This window comes from Danio aesculapii, chromosome 21 (genome assembly GCF_903798145.1).
Source record: "Danio aesculapii chromosome 21, fDanAes4.1, whole genome shotgun sequence".
NCBI lineage: Eukaryota > Metazoa > Chordata > Actinopteri > Cypriniformes > Danionidae > Danio > Danio aesculapii.
In genome coordinates, this window is record NC_079455.1 from 13,111,171 (window position 1) to 13,125,825 (window position 14,655).

At 35.4% G+C, this 14,655-nt stretch overlaps 1 protein-coding gene across 1 annotated transcript in view; it reads left to right on the forward strand.

The window, feature by feature from the left end:
- The window catches only part of plrdgb (PITP-less RdgB-like protein), a 170,719-nt gene that overhangs the window by 126,943 nt on the left and 29,121 nt on the right, over positions 1–14,655 (forward strand). Inside the window, exons 11-12 of the mRNA XM_056446846.1 lie at positions 12,298–12,462; positions 12,619–12,767. Of these exons, the coding sequence (XP_056302821.1) occupies positions 12,298–12,462; positions 12,619–12,767 (314 nt within the window). The remainder of the gene's footprint in view (positions 1–12,297; positions 12,463–12,618; positions 12,768–14,655) is intronic.

Genomic DNA, 14,655 nt, shown 5'->3' on the forward strand with positions numbered 1-14,655 from the left:
GCCACCACGTCACCCATTATTGTTGTTGGTATTATTATTATTGTTATTATTATTAATATTATCATTATTATTATTATTATTATTATTATTATTATTAAAGGTAATAGTTATAAAAACAATAATGACTGGAGTAATCTTTTAATTTGAAACTATACAATAAGAAATCAGTTATTCAACATTTTAAGAAATATTTAACAATCAATATATATATATTTTTTTTACATTGAACCCAGATGAACAGAATAATTTCTTTAAAAAATACATGAAAAAAAACTGATCCCAAACTTTTGACCAGTAGTGTATTTGTTGACTATTAAGGTAGTGTTGACATTGAAGCAATCGACATTGTGGAATCTGAGGCATGTAGACACAAAAATACAGATTTGATTGATTTATTTTTCAAAATGCATTGACTTTTCTAAAATACCACAAATGCTTCAGGAGATTAGGACACAGAAAAGGACACATGCTTATCCAATTACTGTTTTATTTGCTGATTGGGATTATATACAGTTAAAGTCAGAATTATTAGCCCCCCCCTGATTTATTAGCCCCCACCCCCCCCCCCCCCCCCCCCCCCCCTTGTTTATTTTTTCCCAATTTTTGTTTAATGGAAATAAGATTTTTTTTCCAACACATTTCTAAACATAATAGTTTTAATAACTGACTTCTTTTATCTTTGTCATGATGACAGTAAATAATATTTTACTAGATATTTATCAAGACACTTCTATACAGCTTAAAGTGACATTTAAATGCTTAACAATGTTAATTAGGTTAACTAGGCAGGTTAGGGTAATTAGGCAAGTTATTGTGTAATGATGGTTTGTTCTGTAGACTATCGAAAAAAATAGCTTAAAGGGGCTAATAATTTTGACCTTAAAATGGTTCATAAAAAATGTAAAACTGTTTTTATTCTAGCTGAACTAAAACAAATAAGACTTTCTCCAGAAAAAAAAATATTATCAGACATACTGTAAAAATGTCCTTGCTCTGCTAAACATAATTTGGAAAATATTTAAAAAAGAAAAAAAATTCAAAGGGGGTTTAATAATTCCGATTTCAACTGTATATGCTTTTTTTTTTCAAGATTAATGTTTTAACATGGAATTGCTCGATGCTGTCATAGCAATCATAGCATGTTATTTGATTTGAACATTATCATTCTCTAAAAAATGGTTCTAAATAGCACTAATAGAGGTTAATTGGCTCGTAATCATAAGGAAATCACATTAAGTGCTAAACAGCATCTGTATCTTTAAACTATACCTTAACCACCTTAACCACCTTAACAAACCACTAAAGAACCATTTCCAATATATGGAACTTGAATTAGTTCATAAGATTGCGAGCCAAAGACAAACATAGCAGTGCTAAGTAACACCTCATCTACTAGAACTGCTGTAGAAATATTTTTTTTTGTGTGTTAAGCTATAAAACTATTTCTTGGAATGTAAATCCAGAACCAAACAAACAAACAAAAAAGTGCTATGGGGTAATTGATGTGTTAGTGCTCTTTGGATGAGGGATTCATAAAGATAAACAACAAAATCATAAGTCTAAGGCACATGAAAGGTCAGTGAAAATTAAAAAAATAGCTTTCTTAGAAAAATGTTCAATTTCTTTTCGAGTGCCTTAGTTTTATGATTATTATTATTTTTTTGTATCAAAAACTTCAGAGTGACTTTAAGTAAAAAAAAAGACATACAAAAAGATTATATCAACCGTACTTCATATACTTATAGTTTTTCTTAAACATTTTAAAAGTCTGACAGTGATCTGTGTTTAGCTCTACAATAAGGTTAATCTGCAGCCAGATATAAATATTTGGAAAACATTATCAACTGAACACAATCATTAGAAATGTAGAAAAGTAATCAAAAGGTGACACTACTAAGGTATTATTTGGTTACACTTTATTTTGTTGGTCTGTTTGTTAAATTAAGTTACATTGCATGTACATGCCAACTAATTCTCATTAGATTATAAGTAGACTGTTAGGGTGGGGTTAGGGATAGGGTTAGTGTAAGTTGACATGTACTTGCTAAGTTTTTTTATAGTCAGTTAAATGTCTGTTGAAGGAGCAGTATCAACAGATATTAAGCAGACAGACTACTAATACTCAAATGGAGCATCAAAATAAAGTGTTACATGAACACATTTAATCAGATACAAAACTGAATCTAGAATGTGCAATGATGGCAAACTACTGAAATGGCATATGACCCATTACCCAGAATAGACTGCATTGTTTTTGTTTGTGGTGCAGTTTTACAACTTGATAATATGGACTTTAAATATGAAATATGCTTTCAAAAACAAAGGAAAAAACATGAGGATTGGGAAGAGTAATACTGAAAAAGCACTACGTTTGTACACATTGCCTATTTTAGAGGATCAAATCAAAATTCTCTTCACCAATAACTTTTAGTGTTCACGTACGCACTGTGTTTAAAAGAAACAAACAGAATGATTTCCCTCAGACTGATTGGAGAAGAGTCCCTGTAAACAAAGCAGCCAGTGTGTTTTGCTTTTATTCTCTATGTTCCCATTTGCTTGTTTAGTTTCCCAGTCTCCTTGATTGCTAATTAGCGCAGTATACACCTATTCTGTTTCTCTATGATTACGTTCCCCTGTGCTTCCTTCAGGTCCTTGTCCAATATTGATTATGTTAAGTGGTCATGCTCCATTTTCTCCAGCTATCACCCGTGTGTTTCTTGGGGATTTTGTTTGCTATCTACTTCATTTTGTGCTCACAATGTGGATATTTTTAAACATGCATATAAAGAAAGCGGTGGCGCAATGGGTAGCACTATCGCCTCACAGCAAGAAGGTCCCTGGTTCGGATCTCAGCTGGGTCGGTTGGCATTGCTGTGTGTAGTTGGATGTGGCAACCCCTGATTAATAAAGGGACTAAGCCGAAAAGAAAATGAATGAATAAATGAATAAAGAACGCAGTGTGCTTTGATTTATTATAACTTAATTCAAGGCTGTATAGTCTATATATATATATATTGTTCATGTACTGACATAAACAAGTAAATGAGCAGCAAGAAGAATGTTTGAAGAGACAGAACCTTGGTAATTTACATCTACATCTACTTACAATCTAAACTATTATTGAGCTGTTCTTTTACAATACAAAGGATGATAAATATGAGTTTTTTTTCTAATAGAGCAGCTGTTTTGGCTTCAAACAAGCCCATATAGCATAAAACAGTGCATACATGTTGAGATAATCCTACATAATGCATTACATAATACGATCAGAACTCAACAAGATCCAGATCAGATTAATCTGATTAAAGTAGGTGGAGCATTGCTCTTTACAGATAGCAAATTTGAGTTCAAGTTCAACAGTTTAATTTTATTTAATTGCATTTATTTTATTTTATTTTGTTTTATTTTAATTTATTTTTAAAGTGAAACAATGTGAGGAAGATGGAAGGTAAATATTTCATGGAAATGTGCTCCTAAAGAATATCCTGTGTTACAAACTACTTGAGGTGGCGCAGTAGGTAGTGCTGTCGCCTCACAGCAAGAAGGTAGCTGGTTTGAGCCTCGGCTGGGTCAGTTGGCGTTTCTGTGTGGAGTTTGCGTGTTCTCCCTGTGTTCGTGTGGGTTTCCTCCTGGTGCTCCGGTTTCCCCCACAGTCCAAAGACATGTGGTATAGGTGAATTGGGTAGGCTAAGTGTGAATGAGTGTGTGTGTGGATGTTTCCCAGATATGGGTTGCAGCTGGAAGGGCATCCGCTGTGTTAAAACGTGCTGGATAAGTTGGCGGTTCATTCTGCTGTGGTGACCCCAGATTAATAAAGGGACTAAGCTGAAAAGAAAATGAATGAACTACTTGAAGTTTTGTGAAATAATAACATTTTGATGTGGAAACATTGAAAGTTCTGTGATAATTTATCGTTTATGTGATTTATTTAATAACTGACAATACAAAAAGCTAATTTTACACTTTATCAAATCTTATTTGTACTTTTGAAAAAGAAATATGAGTTCAAAATAAATCAACTTAAAAAATGATTTTTAAATTTAGCTATTTTAGTTTCTCTTTATTTCATAATTTCAGTTAAAATCCTTTACTCTTGCAGTGTTCAAGAAATAATTACAGCCATTCTTTAATCTAAAATGAATTATTTAACTGTCAGATTTTAAGTCTTGGTCATTTCATAAAAAGGACATTAAAATGATTACATTAATAAAATGATGTGATTTGGTATTTTGTACTGTCCTTACAAACGATCTGTTATAGTATGTCTTTTTCACTAGTTGAATTATGCATGCCTTCTAATGGACTAAAAACTGGAAATTGTTGCCTTCTGCTTTATTCAGATACCTTATGAATATATATTACACATTAAGTGGGTTTTACACTGGGGAATGTTGCACTTTTAAACCTTCTTTCTTCTATCTGGAAAATGAATGTCCTTGAAACATCTGGATGACACTAACCTCAATTTCTAACTTTTTCTCAAATCTAAGAGTTCATGTGTGGTCTCGGATTTCTATGCAGTTTTCTGAACTTCTGAAACACTTTCTAGTGCACAGCATTAGACAAAGACATTTTATTTTTAGCCTTTTTACACACTGAACAAAGCGATATTGATCAGTTTAAACTTTTAGCATCCTTACTTTAAGTTACTTGCAGAGCACTTAAAGCATACATTTTATCAGTAATCTAAAATTGAACTTACGACCTTGCCATTGTTAATGCCATGCCCTACCAGAGCTCTTTAAGATTGTCAGTATTTTGTGGTATTCAGTATTCAGCATCAGAAAATGTGCTTAAATTAGTCCTATTATTCTCTGAAGCTGAGGTCAGGCAGCTGAACACAGGGTTTTAATGCAGAGCCTGTTTCTGAATGTCAGGAGAGAGCAAACACCCATGGCGCAGCTGCTGGGCTTGCCAAGAAATCAAATTAAATCCTTTCACACCATTATTATACATTTAAGTGCCATGAAAATGCAGCTTTGCTTCACAGAGCCTGATTTAACGTTCATTCGTGGATGCAAGCAGAACTTTTTAAATGCTCCACAAGAATTTGGAGAATGTTTTCAGGTTTTTAAGCATCAATAAGATGCCCTACGTGGAAAGGCTCAATATGGCAGTTAATTGTTAAAGTCTCTGTGGAATCAAATTTATAATACATTGTTATTCTTTAGGTGAACAATTAATCAGTAAGTTCATTCACTGAAAAAGTAATCTTCAATCTAAGTCTGAACATCTGCTTTTGCATATGGAGTGGCGATGCTTTACTGTTGATGTCAGTTTGATGGCTTCAGCCACAATATTCTCAAACATCCCAGCAGGCACAGGACATCAACATGACGTCGGGTAGACGTTACTCCAAGGACGTGGGCAGTGCTTAATTTGTAAATTTATAGTATCCAGGACAAAACCAGGAAATAAAAGTTACTGTGATCGACGTCTGTCACACAATTTCAGTTTTCCCGGAACATGATGTTACAAAGCCAACACAATCTCACGGCAATTCGTAACTTTTTGATTTAGTGGCTAATTTGTATCAATTCGTATGATGTAATTCATGCTATTTAGTACAAATTGCTCATCACCCAATGATGGCTGGGTTTAGAGATGGGATTGGGTGCCACGCCTTCTTTTCAAAATCGTACTTTTTCGTACGAGTTAGCTACTAAACTGACAAAACGTAAAATACTTACGTTTTCTAGTGAGATCAGGCTGTACAAAGCAGTTACAGCTAAAAAAGCATCAAAATTCTTAAATTATTTTGTGAATTATAACATTATGGGTCAACCATGGGAAAAAAATAAACAAACAAACATGTAGCTACAAACACAAATCGTACAAAACATAACTATTCAGTTATGCCTAGGGAAAATGACTCACTCAGTCTAATCTTCAAGAAGAGCCCACAATTACCTCCATCATGTTTTCTAGCTGACTTGAGATTGCTTTGCTTCTGTTTCTTGCTATCCTGATCCATGGGCGCAGTTTCATCTTCTTAAGATCTCTTTTGATCAGACTCATTATATGCTTGAATGCCTCTTGCATTTTAAAAATACAAATATTATCTAGGTAGGCTACTATGCCATTATTTATTTTCGTTGCTCACTGCGTGCGAAACAATATCACCAACCAATGAGAGTGATTGTAAACGTTATAGCTGATTGGTCAAAAGTGACTACCTTTCACACCCTAACCATCCACACAGCTTTACTTGCTGTTTTTCACTCCGACTCATTCACATTCTCTCTCTCTCACACACACACACACATGCAGGTATTCACCATGTAAGGGTCCATCTATTAGTCCTATGACTAAACTAACAGCATGGGTGAAGGTTAAATGCATGTAAGCCTTTTTAGCACATATGAAAAGAAATATTTCATTTAATCTGACTCCAATTTATAATAATTTAAATTTAGATTCAACCAATTTAAGCTGATCACCTTATTAGTTGTGATTTGGTCTCATTTAGATCGATTAACCTAATAAATCCTTATTTTCAGTTAATGGTTCATCGTTTACCCGAAGTTGCTTAGAGTCAGTATGCTGGCCAGTTACATCTGCTCACGGACACAACCTCTCCAGTTTTGGTTCTTAGATAGAGGATTTAATTGTAAACTAATTTCCTTTAAGGAATATTAAGCTGCCCCATGCTTGCTCATACATGAAGAAAGTTTGATTTAGCCACTAGATTATATCATACTAAGTCAGTGATTGTCAGAAATCAACAGGTCTCTAATGCTGTGCCTATGCTCCATCCATTGAACCTGAGTGTATCAGCAATCCTGGTCATAGTCTGCGGAAACATCAACCTAAACAATCTACTAGATTTAAATGATTTCAGGAGATATTAGAGTTAAACAAGAATTTTACATTTATTTGTCAGGTAAAGATTTCCATGCCAATTCACATAATTAAACAAAATAAGCCGATTCAGAAATGTACAACATCAATTACCCAAAGATACATTTAAGAGTTAGAGATCAATACCTGACTGTGTAGAAGTACATTGCAGCATACTGTATAAGCCTTAATGCAGAGCTCAGAGACTCACACACTGCAACAGGGTATCATGGCTACAGGATCCCACAGACACTTCTGCACCTTTCCCTTAAATACTCAAATCACAACAAACCATCATAAATTCAAGACAATAAAAGCTTCACAAAGACCCTTGTCTGGTCATGAGCTGATGTGAAGACCATTTTCCCTGGAGTGGAGCATCTGGCAAAGATCTTATCAAAGTTGAAGCCTAGATCAGCATATACAAGTAAATTATTACAGTGAAATTGCGACCACTTTACCAATCACTCAGAGACATTTAAAATGATACCAAACATGAATATAGAGCCACAAGATACACCATATTGAAAACTTTGACATTCTGTGTGGAATGTCAGTGAGTTGCTCTGGTGGAGAAGGTAAAGTCCAGGGCTGAGAGGGGGATCAGGATGGGATTTTCATGTGGAATCCCATAACAGTTCTCAGGGTTTAATATTATGGAGAGACTTAGTTATCCTTACAACCATGCAATGTTAATGCTGGATCAGTTCAAATATATACCGGAACAGAAAACTCGACTCGGAACGGGATCCGGCAAGATCTGGCTCAAGTTAAGCACTGACTGTAGGATGTTGCATTTTGTTTGGAAATGAAAATTGGGTTGAACCAACATCAGGCGGATGCCGATGTCCAATGTCGGACAGACATTGCATTTTGTTCACTTCTCAACGCAGCCTAAAAATAACAAAATATCAATGTCTAATGATGTTACAGCTTGACATTGTGTTGATGGCACCAGTATGACATCTATCAGATGTTGGATGTTGGTTGACATAACTGATGAATAAACGTCAGTATTTGACATCAATATGATGTTGGTTTAAGATATTGGTTCAGTGTTGGATTTAGGTCACATCATAACCTAAAATCAACAAAATGTTATCCTTATTGGACGTCAAAATAACATTGTGCTTAAACTCTGGTGACCGAAATCTAACCTAATATTAAAGCATTATGATGTTGTGTGTCTGCTGGTAAGCATCTCTTACCATTAGTTTTCTATGGGGCATGTACAAAAAGAATCTTTTGCTCTCTATTCAATAATCAGTCTCAGTTGGAAGTACATCAACATACTAAAATAAAAGTCACAGCAACTTCTGCTTTATGCAGACTTTAAACAAAATAATAAATATGTTCTGCTTAAACTGCATTTTGATCCTCCTTGTCCTCATTGTCTTTGAAATGCAGTCAGTGTAAGCCAAAGACTCTTCTTAATGTAGTTAATGTATGTTAGGATTATATTTGTTGACTTAAGTTCAGCTTTTAATTAAAAAAAACCACATTGTTTTGAAAAGGTTATTGGATCTCGACATCAATCAAGGACTAGTTTTTTGAACTAGACCAGGAATTTTCTTTCTTGCTGTTCACAAAGTGTCTGTGTAAAAGGGGTGATGTCTGATGTTTTTACTGTAAGCAATGGTTGCCCACATACTGTAGTGTTCTATCCGCTGTCATGCTTTTTTATTTTACCAATGAATTTATCATTTTTAACTTACCATGGCCTTAGTTGGTCTGTTGAAAAAAAAAAACAGGAAAATATTGAGCAATTCAGTCTACTTGACCCACATTAGGGCTCTCAAATCTTGGTGTTGCTCCAGTCAACTATAGATTATCGTTGTCAAGTCCAAAAAGCTAATTATGAGTGATAAGTGCAGTATAATAAGTGAGTCAGTTTCACTTGCGAGTCAACAAGTTGAAATTGTGAAATATTGTAAGTATCTTGGTTCATTTTTTGATTTGCAGTTGAGTTTCTGGATAACACCAAAGTCCCTTTAAGGCAAGTCATTTCACTCAGTGGCCATCTTTCTGTCTGAATGGGGAAACATCAAATTCTCCAAAACTGTTTGCCAAACTTACAATTACATTACATATTTGAAATAACCGACAAAATTGAAAAACAACCGTCTCATAAGTTTAATTTCTAAACGTTTGAATCAAACAAAATCAGCATTTTTTTCAGGATGCCCAAGCTAATGCACATGCACACTCGAATGTGACAAGATCACAACACCAACTTAATTTATGAATGTGTTACACATTATCATCCTCTGGATAATGCTCGTCTGATCGCGCTGTCTTCTGAAGTAATTCACAACTTGGTCTTGATGGCGAATCTCCTCCAGAAATGACAGTGACTCTATGGGCCCCATCATACACCCGGCCCAATGCGGCGCAAGGCATGACGAAATTGTTGTTTGCTAGTTTCAGCTCGGCGCAAGAGTCGTTTTGACATTTTGCAACACGCTGTTTAAATAGCAAATGCATTTGCGCTCATATGTGTGCCCATAGGCATTCTGGTCTAAAAAAGGAGGCGTGTTGAGGCACATTGCTGGCGCGTTGCTATTTTGAAGAACTTAAGTAGATTGTTTAATAGACCAGATCAAAGCTGGTCTATAGTCCAGCGCAGAGCACGTTAGTTATGCGCCTCGCTTACACATTGCTTAAAACACACAAGGTGTACAGCAATACACAAATATCTGTACAAATGAAAAATAATTAAAATATTAAGGATATATATAGGATATAATAAGGATATAAATATAAAGGATTAAAATATTACAAAAAAATTATTTTCTTGCCTACATAAATATAAAAACCATACTTTTATGCCTTCTTCATCTCGGGGGGCTTTTTCAGTTTATTCATAACAATTTGCTTTTGTATAATGTTATCATTACTAGCAGTATTATTTATTATATGCATATTTATATTTGTTTTATTAAAAACAAGCTTAGATTTGCCCATCTGTCAGGTTTTAGACCATATGGGTCATAGCATGTGTATTTGGATATAACTTTTTTGACCACACTTCGTTATTATTGTTAATTTATTCGTTTGCTGGAAATTAGAACAGAATTTAGCAATAGTTTTTAAACAAATCTTTGTGCTTAATAAATGAAAATAATTATGTATAGGCTAATAGATGTCTGTGAGTACACCACGTTTCCCTATCCACGAGAGTGAAAGAAAATAATGAGGAGGCTCATCTCCCATTCTCACGCTGTAGAAGCTCTGTTTAACTGTTTTATTGCTAGTGAAGCGCTCAGTTTTTCCACTTACAAAGTCCGCCATGTAAATAGCAAATGCACCATGGCACTACGCAACTGACCCTTAAAGGGAATGGGAGATGAGACTCTGATTGGTTTATTTTTCAAAACACACCTATAACTCATTAAGAGAATAAGCTCAACCCTGCTAGACCATGCGCCGTAAGGATTTTTCCATCCTTAAAATAGCAAAAGTTGATTCTGACACACCCTTAATGCGTTTGCGTATTATGACAGGAGTTGCTGTCATATGATGTGCGTTTGACAGGAGGGACCTAAACTCGTGTTTGTTTCATACAGATTACAAAACCAATAAACCACTTTTAATTTCAAGTGTAGTTAGTTTATTTAAAAGTACAATTTCCAAGCTTTATTTGAAAATATTTTTATGTCTGTGAAGCAAGTATTCACTGCGATTCCAGTGGGTTTGTAAAAAATCATAAAAGCACACGTTGGGTCCGAGCTTCTCCCCTGGAGAAATGTCAGCCTATAGCAATTGATGATTGGCTTATGCACTAATAGGTGGGGCTTTATTCACCATATTGACCGTTTCACATTTCCCCATTCAAATCTATACGAGTGATCTATGTCGAGTATTCTATATTCTGTGATAATACAGAGTATATTTTTAAAAGATGCTCTCAATGACTATCTTCCCAGACAGCTTAGTGGTCATGGTCTTAGTAAACACATTTTGAAACTATAAATCCATTGTCAAAAGTGTTTTACCCTTTCATTTACCTGCCTGGTATGTGCATGGTAAGCTCAAGGATCAGCTAAAATAATTGGCAGGCCTCAGAACCAATTAACACATATTTATAGAGAAAGGATGGAGAGGAAGGCGAGAATTATTCTTTTCAGATGATTCTCATCCTCTTTTTGCTGCCAGTTCGACCTTTTGAAGTCAGGCAGACGTTATAGTTCCACTAGCTCATTTTTGGTGGATATGGCGTTTAGCGGCTTTTGCATCTGAACTCTTGAAATGCACGGCTACGTGCAAGGCATGCACTGTGGGTTACACCGATCACTCGACGGAGCAGTTTAAACCAGCCTTTAATGTATTTTATTTGCTGGTAGAGCCAAATACAATAGTCCACATTAACATAATATTGCATTTTTTTGTATTGAACAATGCATTTTGTATAATCACCATTATCCATTGATGAAATATATATAAAATAAAATTTATATTAATATACTCTTGGGGGCCCCCTGGCGGCCTTGGGCTACTAAGCTGCTTAGCCACTTAGTGTCTGCAGTGACACAAAACCTATTGCAAATAAATCATTGTTGGTCATCTGCATTAAATAGTTTTCTTTCTTGTTTCCTATGATCCATTAGTTTGTTTCCATAGTTACAGATTATGTTGTGCACCTGTTTCTTGTTAAGTTTCTCATTATCCTCTATATACTGTAGAGCTGCGTCCCAAATCGCATACTTATGCACTATTCTACGCCATTTTGTAGTATAAATAGTGCAAGTAGTGCATTCACACTGAAAACTCTAAAAATAATGAGCACTTTAATTACCCGGATGATGCACTCATTCTGCCGGTAAAATTAAGTGTGACATGATGGACACTTTACGCACTCAACGACCGCAGGTTTGCCCACGGCGGAGCTATCGGGCGCACATGTTGGATAACTTTATTTATTTTGGATTGTGAAAGCTAAATTCTCCTAAGTCAGTGATTATAGCGCCTCCCGATGGTGAATGCGGTTATACTATGGCAGGTATTATTTGATAGTTTGGTGATTTATTTCACTGATTTGGCAACCGTCAAATGTCATCAGAGAAACGGTTTCAATTTCCGCTTAGTAAAAAACATTAGTGTGCCATTTGGGACAACACTACATACATATACTATGCTGTTGAGTGTGTAAGTGCATAAGTACATAGTGCATGAGTGCATAGTGTATAGTGTGCCATTTGAGACGCAGCTTAGGTCTTTAGCTTCCTCAGTTTTGTGTTGTTTGTGAATGACTGCAAGTTTAGAATGCTTTTTTTGTAGTTTTTTAAGCTACAAGATCTCCCTTAACAATAAATAATATAATATTCTGTAACTTTTTCAATGTCATATGCAGTTTTTCCTTTTCTTCTTATTTTCAATTGATATTTGAACTGTTTATTTATTTATTTCCTTTCTCACATTTGTAGAAATAAGTTTTCTTTTATTTCTTTCTCCTCAAAGTGGACACGGTGCTCAGACATGTGTCAGAGGGTGGTGTATCTGCAGACGGAGCAGCGGATCAGTGTTGTGGAGGAAGTGTGTCACGCAGAGGCAGTGATCGAGCTGTTCCTCTCGGCTCTGAGGGCACCGGAACTTCCCCGAGCGAACCTGTTAGCATCTCACAAGGTAAGTCTCCAGAGCACCAGATGTCCTTGAAACTGCTGCTTTCAGGCTCTTCCTATATTTTATTCATTTCCAAATGGAAGTCAGAGTCTTTGACGGATACGGAGATGTGTGTGTGTTTCAGTGATGTGTAACATAAATCTTCTCTTTCTCTCTCAGTATGCAGTAGGTGGTGGGGGTTGAAGAGGTTAGATTATGTGCTGTATTGTCCAGATGTGCTCACCACATTTCCTACAATAGCACTGCCTCACCTGTTTCACGCTTCATACTGGGAGTCCACAGATGCTGTGGCTTTTATTCTTAGACAGGTAAGAACAGATGCTCTTATGCTCTGCTCAAACTGTACAATTTTGGCCATGATTAATTTGTCTGAGACTAATTTAGGAAATCCTAAATTTCTTATAATACTAGGCTAAAATCTGTGTGATGCTTGGTTTGAAATGCTTACAGACAGCCGATTTAATGGCTACTGTGATCAAATTTCCCTTACAATGAAATGTTGTCATTGTCAGAATATTTAAAGCACTTTGCTGCAGTGTAACTTCTATTAAAACAATTGTCAAACCAAGAACCAATACGAGTGCCCGAACCTTTTGATGCAATTAGCTTAACTTCAAACCACTTTGGGAAAATATTGAAATATCTACCGGTAATTTAATTATCATGGCATTTTGCAAACAAAATTAATACTACAGGTTGTTCATTAATAAGCGTGGGTCTTTGTTCATGGGCCACTGAATGTGTCATGGATGGATGATGTCAAATTTTGGATAAGTCCAGCCATCCAGGGAAGTTCTTATGAAATGAAATGTCATAAGTCATAATGAAAAGTCACTTTCATCTGCACCTTCTTATGATAGATTACAATAAAATACAGCAGGGTTTGTTAACAGGTGTGTTTTGTGTTTTAAAAAAACTTCAATAATTCTTAAAGCTAACTTTTAGCTAATCATATATACACATATTAATTGTTTAATGAATTAAATAATAATTGAATTAATTCTGTAATTAATGCATGCATTAATTACAAACTTGTCACATTCAAAATGCTTTTGTTGTTGTTTCCTGACAGACATTGCATCCATTGATTCCTCCAAGTCATCCAAAGCTCTGATACGCAATTCTTTAAGAAATATAACAATTTGAAACTTTTGAATTTTGACTTGTAATTACAACTTTGTGATACATTCAATTTTCTGACTTGACTTGAAGGCATCATTCTTTGTGTCCTTTTCGATGTGATTTGCTTGTCTTACAGTCTTAAGATGTGACATTGGGATCATGTTCTTACAGTCTGACATGCTACAATTGTTAAGGATTATTAAAAGTTGCACAGTGTGAGCCAGGCCTAAAGGCTACATCAGAATTAAAATTCTGTCATCATTTACTGCACTTTATACTGTTCCAAACTTATAAATGCCCATTCACACCAAGGAGGATCACACCAACTAAAACAATAATACTAATGATATTATACACTCCTGACAAAAAGTCTTGTCATCGATCCCAGTTGTAAGAGCAACAAATAATAACTTGACGATTAATCATCTGTTGAACTGCACATTGGAACCCACATGGACCCAAGATTCTCACAGAATTCAGTCAAGTTTGGTGAAGGAAAATGATGGTTTGGGGTTACATTCAGTATGGGGGCATTCGAGAGATCTGGAGATGGGATGGCAACATCAACAGCCTGAGGTATCAAGACATCTGTTCTGCCCATTACATTACAAACCACAGGAGAGGGCAAATTCTTCAGCAGGATAGCACTCCTTCTCAGACTTCAGCCTCCACATCAAAGTTCCTGAAAGCAAAGAAGGTCAAGGTGCTCCAGGATTGGCCAGCCCAGTCACCAGACATGAACATTATTGAGCATGTCTTGGGTAAGATTAAGGAGGAGGCATTAAAGATGAATCCAAAGGATCTTGATGAACTCTGGGAGTCCAGCAAGAACACTTTCTTTGCCATATTAATTGACTTTATTATTAAATTATTTGAGTCATTGCAGAGATGTATGGATGCAGTCCTCCAAGCTCATGGCAGTCACACAATATTAATTATTTTTCCATTGCTACATGACTTTATATTCTATACTGTATGTTATTTCTGTTAAGTGACAAGACTTTTATCTAAGCAAAGTCAGACCTTACTGTCATAATTAAATAACTAAAAGTCAAGACATAATCATATATTATT